This window comes from Acipenser ruthenus, chromosome 2 (assembly GCF_902713425.1).
Source record: "Acipenser ruthenus chromosome 2, fAciRut3.2 maternal haplotype, whole genome shotgun sequence".
Lineage (NCBI taxonomy): Eukaryota > Metazoa > Chordata > Actinopteri > Acipenseriformes > Acipenseridae > Acipenser > Acipenser ruthenus.
In genome coordinates, this window is record NC_081190.1 from 107,567,177 (window position 1) to 107,582,435 (window position 15,259).

Sequence of the window (15,259 nt, forward strand, 5' to 3'; positions counted from 1 at the left end):
GTTAAAAAAAAGTGAAACGTTGATATGGTTTATTAAATACTTTATAATGTCCCCCAGTGTGTTCTGGAAATAAGGGCACCAATCCCAAGATGTTACTGTACAAAACGTACAAAAATGGTCCTGGGGGAGCAGCCCACTAAAAAAATCTTGGTCCTTAAAGGGTTAACCACATTTTATCTGTTTTTTTAATTTTATTTTGGGTGTGTTTGTAAATTAATATTACAGCTCCCTTTGATGCAATATCTAGCATCACCTTCAAAGCTGCCATTAACTGAAACAGCTTTTTGTGAAACAAATACTAACTAAATAACTGTTACACATTTTCTTATCAAAATGACACTTTTTTTTTTTTTTTTAGCCAGCATTACTAATTTTATTTTTTTTAAATCTACATCTAGCATTCACGCAAATGCACATCTTACTAATCCATGCTCATTCTACTGCTTGTGCTAACTGTTAAGGTAAAAAAACAAACTAATATGGCTGTACCTGCATTTTCACTCCATATAAAAGTAGCGCACTGCATTGAATATTCCTAACTGTTGGAATGTCTAAATTAAACAAACAAGCAAAAAAAAACAAAAAAACATTAAAACCTCAGTTTTTGTACTTTTCATTTTCAACAATATAAAATATGTGTTAGTGTTGCCCAGGATATAGGAATATACCTATTTCCAAATAAAAGAACAAGTCACTCGTGCTCCGTCTTTCGGGTCAGACGTTGTCGTAAGTGACTCTGCAGCTGATGCATAGTTCACACATCCTAGTCTCTGTAAGTCGCCAACGCATAAAATGACAACATTCCTTAAAGAACTAGTAGCGAAGATTCAAGCCCAGGAATCTCATTAAGTTAGGTACGTTATATACAGTGCCTTGCATAAGTATTCACCCCCCTTGGACTTTTCCACATTTTGTAGAGTTACAACCTGGAATTAAAATGGATTTAATTAGGATTTTTTGTCACTGATCTACACAAAATAGTCCATAATTTCGAAGTGGGGAAAAAAAATCTACATATTTTTCAAAATTATTTACAAATAAAAAACTAAAAAGTCTTGATTGCATAAGTATTCACCCCCTTTGCTGTGACACCCCTAAATAAGCTCTGGTGCAACCAATTGCCTTCAGAAGTCACATAATTAGTTGAATAGAGTCCACCTGTGTGCAATTAAAGTGTCATATGATCTCAGATTAAATACACCTGTTTCTGGAAGGCCCCAGAATTTGTTAGAGAGCATATCTAAACAAACAGCATCATGAAGACCAAGGAGCTATCAAAACAAGTCCGGGATAAACTTCTGGAGAAGCACCAATCAGGGTTCGGTTTTAAAAAAATATCCCAAACTTTGAACATCCCCCGGAGCACCGTTAAATCCATTATTAAAAAATGGAAAGAATATGGCACAACCGCGACTCTGCCTAGAGAAGGCCGTCCACCAAAACTCAGTGACCAGGTAAGGAGGGCATTAGTCAGAGAAGCAACTAAGAGGCCAGTGGTAACTCTGAAGGAGCTGGAGAGATCCACAGCTGAGATGGGAGAAACCGTCCATGGGACAACTATAACCCGGACGCTCCACAAAGCTGGGCTTTACGGAAGACTGGTGAGAAGAAAGCCATTGTTGAAAAAAACCCATATCAAATCCCGTTTGGATTTTGCCAAAAGGCATGTGGGAGACACAGCAAACATGTGGCAAAAGGTCCTCTGGTCTGATGAGACCAAAATTGAACTTTTTGGCCTTAGCGCAAAATGCTATGTGTGGAGCAAAGCCAACACTGCTCATCACCCTGAGAACACCATCCCCACGGTGAAGCATGGTTGTGGCAGCCTCATGTTATGCAGATGCTATTCATCGGCAGGGACTGGGAAACTGGTCAGGATTGAGGGCAAGATGGATGGAGCCAAATACAGGGAAATTCTAGAGGAAAACCTGTTTCTGTCTGCAAGAGACCTGGGACTGGGGCAGAGGTTCACCTTCCAGCAGGACAATGACCCTAAACACATAGCTAAAGCTACACTGGAGTGGTTTAAAAACAAGAACCTGAATGTCTTAGAATGGCCCAGTCAAAGCCCAGACCTCAATCTGATTGAGAATCTGTGGCAAGACTTGAAAATTGCTGTTCACCAACGGTCCCCATCCAACTTGAGAGCTTGAGCAATTTTGCCAAGAAGAATGGGCAAAAAATTGCAGGATCCAGATGTGCAAAGCTGGTAGAGACTTACCCAAAAAGACTCACAGTTGTAATTGCTGCCAAAGGTACTTCTACCAAGTATTGACTTATGCAAGGCACTGTAAATACTTTACATTCTGCATGTACTTATAAATATACATATACAAATTAGTTTCAAAATGCTGATGTGAAAATATGCGTGGCAAGTGGTCCGTGCGAAAAATGCAAACACCAAGGTGGTCCCTACATTGAAAAAGGTTGGGAACCACTGACCTAGAGGAAACTGTAAAGCCAGGGTCCCACAGACTCAACCTTTTGCACTGAGGTCATAAAACTTCAGCTTGAATGTTCTAACTGTTTTTTGTTGGGCACCATTTTGGATCAGTATTCTGTATCGCAGTATTTAGTTGACTGTAAATGCATAAGTGAGTGGGGGTTTTGCAGGGTCGCATTTGATTAAAAAACAGTGTCCACAAAAATGCTTGAATAACAACCCCTTTCTATAAACTTGAAACCCAAACAAAGGCCTGGTGGAAGACCAGACAGCATCCAAGAGAGACTCTGTTCTAACAGCCCAGGTCAAAGGTTGGTGAAAATCATCCAACCGGTGTAGGCAAAACAGCAGGAATATTATCGATGCAAAGACATTTGTATTGAATTTTAAATTTGTATGTGATACAATTTGTAATAACTGCTTATCTCAACTTGGATTCCTTAGTTTCAATGGCTTTATCATAGCCTTTTCTAGCTTTTACCCATTCCTTTTTTGTTGTTGTAATTTCCTTACTCTTTTTTTTAACCATGCAGTTGTTGGAATAAAAATCTGGAAATGTCAAAAAATGTATTTAAAAAAAGTGAATTGGAATTTAAATATGAAACTGCATGAGCCCCTAAATGTATGGTTTATCTACCAGAATAGTGGTGCTACAGCTACAAATGGTTATCAGTCTGTTTTACAGACCCCCCCATCCTATAAAAGGGCAAAAAGATTCACTCAATTTAAGTAATGTAAACCTATTGCAGTTTAACCCCTTTAATCAAACTCAAGTGTGGTAGTTTATGGCAACTTTTGACTGTACAATATACATATGGGCTCTATTCCCAATGCATTTACTTCAGCCTTTAACTTTTTTTAAAAGGACAAGAACTTCTGTTCATTTAACATAACTAGAACAAATAATATAAATGTAGTCACTATCCATGTCTCACTGTTTTCTATGAGCATGGAATTTTCACTTTAAAAAAAAATAGAGGTCAATAAACCAGTATTGTAATAGCACAAATGTCAGAAACTTTAGTCTAATTCCAGAGCCTGCTCCCTCCCCATAAACAACAATGCATTGATCTTACCTAACAACCAATGAGAGTTCCTTCCTGATGGCCACCCATTCAAAGATGGTCTTCTCTTTTTTGCAGCTTCTTCAAGACGTGTGTTGAGGCCTGTTCTTTTTCTTGTTAGCATAGTTATCTTTCCAGTTTTTAAGTTTTTATCTGATTTTTTGTCGCACAATGGCTCATCATTATTTGTTTGCTGACAAATTATTTTCTTTCTTGGAGTATGCCTTGCTCCTTCAGATGCAACCTTTTTTATGCTGCTGTCATTTTCTAACTTGCTTGTTTGCTCTTCTCTTTCTTTACTGACAGGAACCACACTATTACTTGCGGAGAGAACATTGTACAGTTTCACTGTGCAAAAACTACGTTCTTGAATTTCACAATCTGTCTTGCTGCTTTCTGCTTTAACAGATTTATCTAAAACTGTATATTGTGACTGAAGGTTGTTGCTTTCAGTATGGATCTTTTTTTCTGGAGGGCTGATTTTTGTCAGAAAAACCCTACATTCCTTCAAGGTTCCTGGGCTCCTATTTGTACAGATTTTCTCTTCAAGATCAGAGTCTTCTGTTGTGCTCTGCTGTTGCTGCTGGATACTCAGTTCCTCAGTGGTGGTTGGCAAGTTTAGTGCATGACTCTGGATTCCAGTAAAGGAAGATGGCATTGTATCTGGAAACAGGGTTTCATGGTTTTCCATTTGGATATCTGTAGAAGTTTTAACAAGTGACAGAGCTAGGGTGTTTTGCCTTCTCGCTAGTTTCTTATAGATTTGCGCTCCATACATGAATTTGGACTTTCTTCTCCAAGGATTTTTTTCATTTCTACGCATTGTGTTTTCTCCCAATTTTTTGGCTTGCTTGTTCAAGATCATTGATGGAATGGTGCCCTGTTTGCCTAATACCAGCCTTCTTCTAACATGTAATCTCCTCTTTCTCATTCTGTCTTCTATCTGAAAATGTCTTGTAGGGGATGTTTGTACAAATTTTTTGACGTGTTTGCTTAAACGGTCTGCTGGCGGATTTGGGCAGATACCAGCTCTGTTTGCTGCTATGGTGTCATTGTAATGGAGAACTTTGGAAGGATTGTGAACATTTGTCTTTCTTACTATGGTCAAGGACTGTGTTTCTGTGGTTTGCATGAACCAAGCACAAAGGTTATTCATATCACAGTGTTTCTGAAATAACATTTTAACAGCTGACACTTGGTTTTCTTGAAGTTCACTTCTTGGCATTGCCCATGTCCTGTCTTGGACTGTGCGTTCCCTTTCCCTTTGTTCATTTCCCAGTTCGCCAACATCAACCGAGTGCCAGCTGTTAGTTATTTGCTGAAATCTCCTGTGCAGCTCCTCTTGCAAACGGTCCCTTGAAGTTGAGATAGGCCACCACCTGAGAGCTGCATTTGATGCAAAAATTGAATCTTCTGACAATTCACATATACGGCTAAAATCCACCTGTTCAGGCAGAGGATTTTTATTTTCGGTCTCTAAAGATGTAACTTCTGAGGTATCATTGCTTGGTACTTCAAGGCTTGCCAGACGATGTCTCGTAGTTTCACTATCAGCTTTGTTTAACAGCAGTTTTCGAGATTTGCGTAGCAAGGCATTACTATGAGAGAATGCTCTAGAAGTTGCCACAGAGTGCAGGAAGTGTATCGAAGGTTTCCTGACTCTGTTGGAATGCCTCAAAGGCAGTGCAGGTCTTTTTTTGTTTCTTACTTTTTTGTCTTCATTCTCTGACCGGCCTACACTACTGTCATTTGAAGGTTGTTTAACCATTTGCTCTTTTGTGGCACTTTCATTGTCATCAATTTCTGGTTTGATTGGCTCAGATTCCTCATCAAGCACTTCTGACAATTCCCTGCAAATACAAATTTTCCTTTGCTTTGGGGAAACTGTGTTGACAGTTACCGAGATGCCTGAAATTCTCACCTTTGCAGGTCGCCCTGGCTTTCTCATAGCAGCCATAGCCTTTCGATTTTGACAAATAATGTTGCTGCTAGGGTGAGGCACACCCTCCTTATCTTTTACAGGCCTTACAAAGTCAAAGTGATTGTCTTTCACTTGCTTTGTACTAGCTTGCTTGGAGTGATCACCTCTGTACGATTCTTCTAAATCTGCCTCTGAATCTTCATTTTCTCTTTGGTTTTCATAGGAGTCATTTTGAAAATCTGTATCTTTACTAATATTATCATCACCTTCAGATACGAGCCGCTTTATTCTTCTAGATCGCCCATATACCACAGTGACTTTGATAGTCTTGTTATTGGATTCATCTTCTTTGGCCAGTGAACAATCAGCACTGCTACTGTCTACAGCATTACTCTTACTAGGAGTAGATTTAGAGCACTCACTCTTATGTTTTGGTGGTCTACCAATTGGTCTCTTCACCCGTTTTTCAATTTGTGGCCCGAGTTTTTTGGGTCGGCCAGGTTTTCTTTTTAGAAAAGAGTCTTTCATCTCTCCGTGAGTATCTGGAGGATTTTCTTTCTGATTACTAGACAGTGCTAGCTCTGCTTCAGTAGTATACACATCTTTATTGGTGCCATCATTGGCAGCTTCACAGTTTTGTGAGTACATGGCCTCCTCATCATTCCTTGTTTCTTGCAGTACATTTGCTTCTTCCCCATTAATTACACTTTCAAAGCAAGGGATAAGTGAACCACCTTCCTTACTGGTATTAGAATGCGAAGTTAATGTGTATTTCACCCCATCAGTACTTTTTATTTGAGAAACATACATCAGTCTTATTGGACTAGTATAGTTAAGTACAGAATTATTTTCAAATGAATCCGACACAGTCTGGAGGAGATCAGTTTTGCTGATGGGTGTACTAGAATTGGTGATGAATGAACAATGCTCAGAACTTTCAGTACTATTAGAATGTGACTGTGAGTTTTCTTTAACACGGGCGACAGAAGACCTCAAACATATTGAAGAACTGGAAACTAAATGCTTTGTCCGTTTCTGTGCATACTGTTTCTTGCCTTTGTTTTCATTATATGTAATACTTGAAGATTTTAAAGCGCTAGCTTCTTCTGGCACAGCTGGCTCCCTAGCTTTATGTCTCTGTTTTGATCTGTTACAAAGATTTAAAGGCACATTCTCTGGGAGAGCTGGATTGATTAAATCTGGAGTCACATTTGCAGCCTCACAACTTTTAATCTGATCCTTCCACAGGGCGGAAATTCCATTATGAGGTGCATTTGTGGCTGCACTATTACTCCCACCATCTTTAGAAGATTTTTTAACTTTGGGAGATTTTTGAATGAAAAGGCTTTCCGAAAAGCAGGCAGCAAGGTACATCTTTCTTGGCTCTGTAACATACATGGAAAATCGTTCAGGGGGAACAATATTTCTTTGTGCTCTTCCTGAATCACCAACATCTTCAGGTTTGGACACGCCCTTTGCTTCAAAATTTTTTTGCTTTTCTTCATCTGCATTTACATCACTACTTTTATGCGGTGTTTTTAAGTTTACATCAGTGCTTTTTGACGTCTTTGGATGACTTTCTGTGGTTGAATAATCCGATTCACATGGTGAAATTTGTATTGGATCATCCTGAAGACCAAATGAAGGCAGCTCACAGGTTTGTGCTTGGTAGGATGGAACTTGATTGTCATTAGCAGGTTGCCCATTTTTAGCAGAAACATCTTCAGGATCAGAAATTAAAGGCATTGCTTCCATGCATGGTGTAATTGAGGTTTTTTTGTCAGTTTTCTTTCCACTTCTTTCCACTGCTGGATTTCTGCTGAAGAAAGACTGGTCAAAGCTAGCAATTTCTCTTTTAATCTGTACCGTTTGACGGCGTGAGGTGGAAGAGTCGGGAGAGTGACTTATTGCAATTAGAGTTTCTTGCCTTCTGCGGAAACGTGTTTGAATGGTTTTATTTTCCACACTTTTCTCATGCTGATTGAGAAGCTCCTTTAAATTATAATCATTCTTACCATTGTTTTTGTGCAGAACAGCTGTTATAATGTCTCCTAAATGAATATTTTCATTTTTTTCTACATTTTCATTAGCAGCTACATTTGCTAGACTTGATTCTTTTTCCAGTGGTTTCAGCTTTTCATTTATTCGCTCCAATAGATCATGAATCAAAGATCCACTTTCAGTATGTTCTAACTCTTCCTCAGGGTATTCTGAACGTGCATCACCCTCCTCATTAGCTGGCTGTATTTTAGTACAGTTTGTCTCTTTATCTGGCTTTTTCTCATTCACTTCAACATCACCTTCCTCTTCATGTGGCAAAAGGGATTGAGACAGATTATTGCTTATTTCACTTCTGTTGTGAACTAACACTGGACAACTTGTGCTCCTTTCTCCGTATTTCTCAATATTGTCAATTGCTATGGGCGATAATGGAGGAGGAGATGGGCTGCCGGTTCTACCACAATCGTTACGGACTTCCAACGGATTACATATTTTCAGAGGTTTAACTTGCGGGCTTGTTGCAATGGCAGCAGCACATGCACAACTATGATAATTCTGACAGGAACAAGGGCATCTATAACGGGTGCAAGCATCACAACTTCTGTGACTGACCATTTTGTTAATGCATCCGATAGCTGTACTTTGGCATGATAAGCAATGTATCTTCTTTAAGCAGAGGCAGAAATCTAACCTACAAGACTGAACACAACACCTGTCTGTCATTCTGTGTTCTTTGAAACTGTGTATTTCCTGATGCACCTTATTTTCAAAATTGCAAAAATGAGTGTCTGAATAAGAAAAAGGTCTATTATAGTCCTTATTTTGAATAGCTGAAATACTGTAATCTTCACGCATATATCTCAACACACTGAGAAGCAGCTGCTTATGGTACAGACACAAGGATGATATGACCATTTCAAGAGCTGTTCTTCTTAGATCCAACTTTTCATCTGTGCTTTCCAGATGTGGCAATGGGTCTACATCAGCAGGCACCTTGGAGCTACAAAAACAGCAAGTTATTTACAATACACCTATTAACAAATACATCTGCATGGTTATTACATTATAAAAAGCATTAATCTCAACACAGTACTCTACGGCTAGCGAACATTATACTGTAGTTTTTACACATAACAGGCTATTGGATTCTATTGCTGAAGCAACTAAGATTTGACTGAACATTTAGTTAATCACTCACTGCAGCTAAAAAGAAGTATTATAATAAATCAGTGCAGACACAAATCAAAGATTACCCCTGTCCTCAAATGTAATTTATATCTTGCATAAATAACTTAGAATACCCCATACAGATATGACACGCAGGTGCACAAAGAAGCAGGGCAGTATTAAGCACTTTCAAGGATTGAAAATTTGACAATTCGTAATAAAAGTGTAAAATATTAATAAAACTGACACTGCTGTGTGACTGGGAGTGCGAGCTTTCAAATACTACAGAAAATGATTAGATTATATTAAGGGCCACATTCACAAACAATTTACCCCCAAAACATGTTTGAAGATTTTTTTAAACTGGCAGTGTTCCAGGACTAGAACATCCAGCTAAGGTGCATGCAGAATCTATTTAAATCTACTCCTAAAATTATGCTGTGGACCGTTGACATTTCAAGTGTTCATAGAAAATACAAAATAAAGCAACTGCACCTATTACAGTAGTCTATATATAAAATGGAATATCAACAAACATATTGCCTCCCAACTTCCTTTTTGTTATTAAATCACTTTTATTTCCACATGCTGCCATTTACAAATGACATGCTTTCCACAGGAATATTTCTTATTGGTATATTTTATATTGTAGGACACATGGGGTTTCTCTGTTGTTCACTTTCATTGAGATTTCAAATCTGGTTATCCTACGATGTGGTATAATTTGAACAAACACACATCTTAAGAGTCCATTGACAGCATAGCAACAGCAGCCTATTGCTGAGCCCAATGACGGATTCAGTTGTTCAACTTAAGTCAAGCAAAAGCAGCATTTACTGCCTAATTTTTGTTTCTGTTGTCGGCAGAAATACATTTAACACATGGGAGGTTGCTACATAAGGTTTCCAAAACTGCTGCAAGTAATAAAGAAATGTGACAAACTTCACCAATTACATTTAGGTTACTGAATATTGTACAGTATTAAATACTGTGCAAAAACTACATTTCCAACAAGATTAAAATATTTGCAAAAGCAAATATAAATTAAAAATGGAAGAATGTACACAAAGTACACTCTAGAGTAACATAATAGAGAAACTGCACATTTTAAAAGGTTCCAAAAGTTTTACATTGCAAATCAGAATATAAAAGTTAATTGCAGAAATCTTACACCTGGGCAAACCGATTACAACTTCAGGGCAGATGGGAGGGTTGCATAGGCATCTATTCATCAGTTTAAGAAGAAAGGCCATTTTCAAAATGCCCCTTGTTATGCCTCACCTCATATTGTTCTTGCATTAACTACTAAATCAACATTATAAATCCTCTCATGAATATTGCACACACACACAGTAATATAGTTTCTATTTAAGTACAGGTGTGTGTGTATATATATATATATATATATATATATATATATATATATATATATATATATATATATATATATATATATATTTTAATGGAAATCACCCCACACACAACACATATTTCTCGCCAGAAAAAAAAAAAAAAAACACAATGGCTGTTCAAAGTGGTCAAAAATTAGCATATTTAAATTTCTATACAGTACATGCAAATGTTTTAACCTTTCAAAACATGCCTGTACAACTGGAACAATCTACATGTGCCATGGTAAGTGATTACAGTGAATGACATTTTTCAATAAAAACAAACAGGCATTAAATATGGTTTGATATAAGTGTTTCTTTCCAAATGTCATAGATAACACCTAGGCTACATAGCAAATGGAAGTGCACAACAGATACAATGTATGGAATTATTTTATTAGCTACAACCATTAAGTGCATCAGAACCATTGTTTTAAGAGAGCACATGAAGCAATCACCATTATAAAGAAACTACACTGATGTAAGAGAAAAGCCAAGAAATCCACACACACAATTTGCTTTACTGTTATGTGCAAAAGCATCAAAGTGCTTTAATACAAATTACAAACTTAAAACACAGTAACTAAACAATTAAATTCATACAAAGATTAAGACAAAAAGAGAACATAAATACGGTACATTCACAACACAAGACAATTAGGTACGCTATTTAATTAGAAAATATCATAAATTAATGAATTATAGTGCAATTGATTTATGCATAAATATAACTAATTACCTAAAAATCAGTTTATATTATCCAAAAAAAAGTAAAAATCAAGGTTGCCATGGAAATTACTTCGAGTATTGTACTGTGACAATGGAAATACTGCAATTAAAACACCAGTAAGTGTAAAGTATTTTGTAAACAACTACAAATCAATCACTAAAAGGTAATATACAATTGAATATAAAATTGTCAATAGCTACCAGAAAATGGTTAAACAACTGCTGAGTAGTAGTTCTAAAAACAGAGGCACTGTTTTGTTATACAAAATGTTTTAGGAAACATTCAAACAAGTTGCAAGTCAAAACACCACATTAGCAGGACTTGCTCTATAAACTGATTTCAGGATCACCGGCATTGTTTCATCTGTAAAAGCTAATGCCCTTTAAAAAGAAGTAACAAATAAATAAATACAATAAAAAATACAAAAACAGTTACAATACTGGGAATAATTTGAAATCCAGGTAAATTGATGCAGGTACATTTGTTTTCCCAAGGGAATGCATTAGAAAGGGTTCCCGTTTTCTAATTGGGGCCTACATTTGATAAAGCATGGTTTTAAAATAGCTTTACCAACAAATCACAATAATCTGCAGTTGCAGGTCCAAATTACCAAACAAGTGACTGCTTTACATAGGTATATGGCTAATGAAATATGAAGATAACACTTGGTAGCTTTTAAGTTCTTTCAAAAATATGATATGAAACATCAGCTTTATTTTACCATTAAGATACAAAATCCTTGCCCTGTTTTAATTCACCATATTCTTTTTTTTCATAAAGACAAACCATGTGTGTTTGAAACAGCTTCTAATTTTGAACTGCATGACTAGTGAAATAATGAGACCCTGAACTGTAAAATTTTGGTATTAGCTGAATGACAAATGTAAAGGACCATTCACAGCAGCAACGTTGGTTTAAGTGAGGTTTTCAGTAGTAGGAGTGTGAGACAAACTTTAAATACAAATTAATCAATAAAACCTAACCAGCACATATTCACTAAATATACCACTCAAGCTTATTTTGTGCACATTTTGAACATGCTCTATTTTGCATTCCAACTTACCCATTACACTTTGCAATACAATTTTAAATCTTTTAAATTGTTAACTGCCTAAAATTGCATTTAAAACAAAATTAAATCTAGTGTGCTCTAATTTAATTCAACATTTCTGAACTATAAAATTAAGCTTTCAAGTGTAAAAAAAAAAAACACCAGCAAGTGCATTTCAAAATATTTCTCATTCTCATGTTCCATATCTAACATCATGTTTTGGTTAAATTAACCTTCAACTTGTCAGGCTTTTCTCTTTTGCCTTTCTTTTGATTAGATTTATATTGACTGAAAAAAAATAAAATGCTGCACAATCAGTAAGCTCATAGTGTTTTCTCATAACAGCATTTTATACAGTATAATCTTCCCATGATTTTTCTGTCTACTTCATACTCAATATATCTGTTTGAATAAAAGTATCTACTAATCACCAGCTACTTTTAATAGTAAGTCACTTTATTAGTCTGGATTTTTTTTTATCCCAGTGTGAAAGCTACACAACAATCATTAATGCTCCAAGAAGCTTAAATTGTCTTAAATTAAACCTGAATATTTCTTGATAACAATGCAATAACTGAAACTAATAGTGCACCACATATTTATATCCACAGTGAAAAAACCTGAATAAACTTTTTTTTTTTTTTTAAAGGCATGTTTGTGTTTTGAAGTGTTTACTTAAATACCCCCAGTCTAGGTTTGAGTGTTCAAATCAGACCAATAAAATAAATCTACAAGTGTTTTGAGCTGCTTGTCTCTAAATCAGACCAATAAAATAAATCTATAAGTGTTTTGAACTGCTTGTCCCTGAATCATTCACACTAAATATACCAGCGTCTGGTAAGCGGGGCTTCTTTTTCGGTGGGGTTTTCAGTGTTCCAGATCGCTCTTTTACTTTGTACTCTAAAGTGCTATGCGGTACACCATAAATTCCTTGTGCTTTAGAGACGCTCATTTTCCCACCCATCACCATTGATATGGCTTCCTCCAGGATATCGTGGTCATACTGGCGGTAGCGGCCACGCTTTTTCCTTGGCTGCTTATCCCTCCTATCCAGATCATCCGCATTTTCATCAATTGAACCATTCTTTATATTAAGACACAATGGAGAAAGGTCACCTTGCATGACGCAATAATCAATACCAGAGTGGACTAGAGGTACAGAACATTCAATTTTGCTCTGCTTAGGGAGTATAGCCTTGAGTTTTTGAAGAGCAGACCCTTCTGGCATTGAAGAAGTTTTAGACACTTGATACATTACATCCACAAGACCAGAAATATCAGCTTGAGGTTTTGACACAGAACTGACTCGTACCTGAGGGATTTTTAACTGTACAGGAGGATTGTTTGAACTTTCGTAGTGAAGGCTTTCATTTTTTTCATTTAGCCGAGTGACCATCCTCTGTACAGTTAACTGGTGGAGGTAAGTGGAAGCTCTTGGGAATTTCAACCCTGAGTTTTCAATTAGGCTGAATTTACACTGTTCTGTACGTTCAGCTTGAACCCGAGCCCAAGAAGCCACCTTCTGCAGAACAAGATGAGTCTCTTTGCTTTTTGAAAAGTAGTCATCCCGAGCATCTTGGCTGATGCTTTTTAAAGTTGTAAGCTTTCCTTCAGATAAGGCTTCCAACTGGAGAAGTAACATTTCTTGAGGTATGCCGTAAAGTATGGCTGCTTTGTGAATGTCCAGTGCTCCTGACTGAATGTCTTTCAAGGCTTTTGAAAGCAAACCTTGTGAAAGCTCAGTGCTTCTTTCCACATAGTCGTCCTTCTGCAGTCTCCTAGGACGGATGGAATGAAACGTTGGTAAGCTGACGCATGACAGACTGGCACACAGCTATGGAAGGGAAGGGTCCACTCCTTTATTACAGTCCTTATTTAGGTAACATCACTGCTTCTCGCATTTTAAGTGTCTCTGAGTTGTGGCAGTTATTGTTTATAGTTGCAAAGGTTAGAGTCCTGGTAGGACAGTCTGTCAATCATGCGGTAAAAACTTCTATGGTCGCCCTTCATCAGATTGTGTATGCGTTGTATGCTTGCTATCCTTTCAAAGATGCTTGAAGTGCAAAACATTTTTTCTATTGATAAGCTGTTCGGTACAGTTGAGTATACTCTATTGTACTATGCTGTTAGAACTGTGACGTTACCGCTGAACAAGTAATAAAAGAGTCAACCCCTTTGTCAAACAATGCACTAGTTAAACACATGCACGAAATTTCTGCTTGTGAAAATAAATTTTATATATATATATGACACATACTTGCAGACAAAAGCATTTGAGCAGTTAAATGAGAAAAACCACAAAGAAAGTGATTTATGTAATTTCTAACTGTTGTATTAAAAAGATAAACATTAAATTAGAGATTCAGCTTTATAATAAACAAATTATTACATAACATGCATGAAATGAAAAACATGCAAAAACTAAATTTCATACTTTGACAAAAGTATTTGGGCACCCTTACATTAGTACTTTGTGTGCCCACCCCTTTTCCTTTACAGCTTGCAGTCTTTTTTTTGTATTTTGAAACCAGTACACACATTTCCCACTCACCTTCAAGCACATTCTTCAACACATGCAGCTTTGAGTTCGGCAACTGACTTTGGTTTCCTTTTTGCAACAGCAGCCTTCAAGTCAATCCACAACATCTCGACGGGATTCAAGTCTGGAGACTGAGATGGCCAATAACTGTAATCATCTTTTTTTTTCAGAGATTCCTTTGCAGACTTCGCAGTCATTATCCTGCTGGAATACAAACTTCTGTCCAATAAGCCTTCCAGCACTAGGTAACAAATGAGTGCAAAATTTCTTGATATTTTATAATTATTATTATTTGTTTATTTAGCAGATGTCTTTATCCAAGGCCACTTAGAGACTAGGGTGTGTGAACTATGCATCAGCTGCAGAGGCACTTACAACAACATCTCACCCGAAAGACGGTGAACAAGGAGGTTAAGTGACTTGCTCAAGGTCACACAGCGAGTGAGTGAGTGAGCCAGGACTTGAACTATGGACCTCCTGGTTACAAGCCCTTTTCTTTAACCACCGGACCACACAGCCACCTCATTTTGCAGCATTCATTGACCCTTCTACAACACAAAGGTTGCCAGTGCCTGAGGAATAAAAACAAGCCCATACTATCACAACCTGGGCATGACGAACCTTTCTTTAAATTCTTCTCCTCCTCTCTTCCTCCATAGTGTTGCTTTCTTGGTGAAAAGATATATTTTGGATTTGTATGACCATAAAATTTGGTTGAAGAAATAATCAGGCTTTTTCACGTATTCAATGAAAAACTACAATCACTTTCTTGTGTATTGTTTAAGAAAGGTTTGTATCTTGGTTTTCACCCATGGACATTCATCTTAAGGCATCGTTGAATTGTTCGCTCGTGAATTTCTTGACCATCTTTCATCTCTCAATTTGTGTCAAATCTTTTGCAGTAATCTGAGGATTTTGCTAGGCTGCTCAAACGATTCTTCCAGATTTTGCA

At 37.0% G+C, this 15,259-nt stretch overlaps 1 protein-coding gene across 8 annotated transcripts in view; it reads right to left on the reverse strand.

Moving 5' to 3' along the window:
• LOC117409477 (ligand-dependent nuclear receptor corepressor-like protein) overlaps positions 1-15,259 on the reverse strand; it is a 45,431-nt gene that overhangs the window by 11,514 nt on the left and 18,658 nt on the right. For 5 of the 8 annotated variants that reach the window (XM_034015594.3, XM_034015592.3, XM_034015591.3 and 2 more), the window contains exon 7: positions 3,520-8,429. In XM_034015594.3, the coding sequence (XP_033871485.1) occupies positions 3,520-8,429 (4,910 nt within the window). Of the gene's footprint in view, positions 1-310; positions 552-3,519; positions 8,430-10,088; positions 13,547-15,259 lie in introns of those variants that run through there. The other 3 variants (XM_059005997.1, XM_034015595.3, XM_034015593.3) reach the window with 2 other exon arrangements.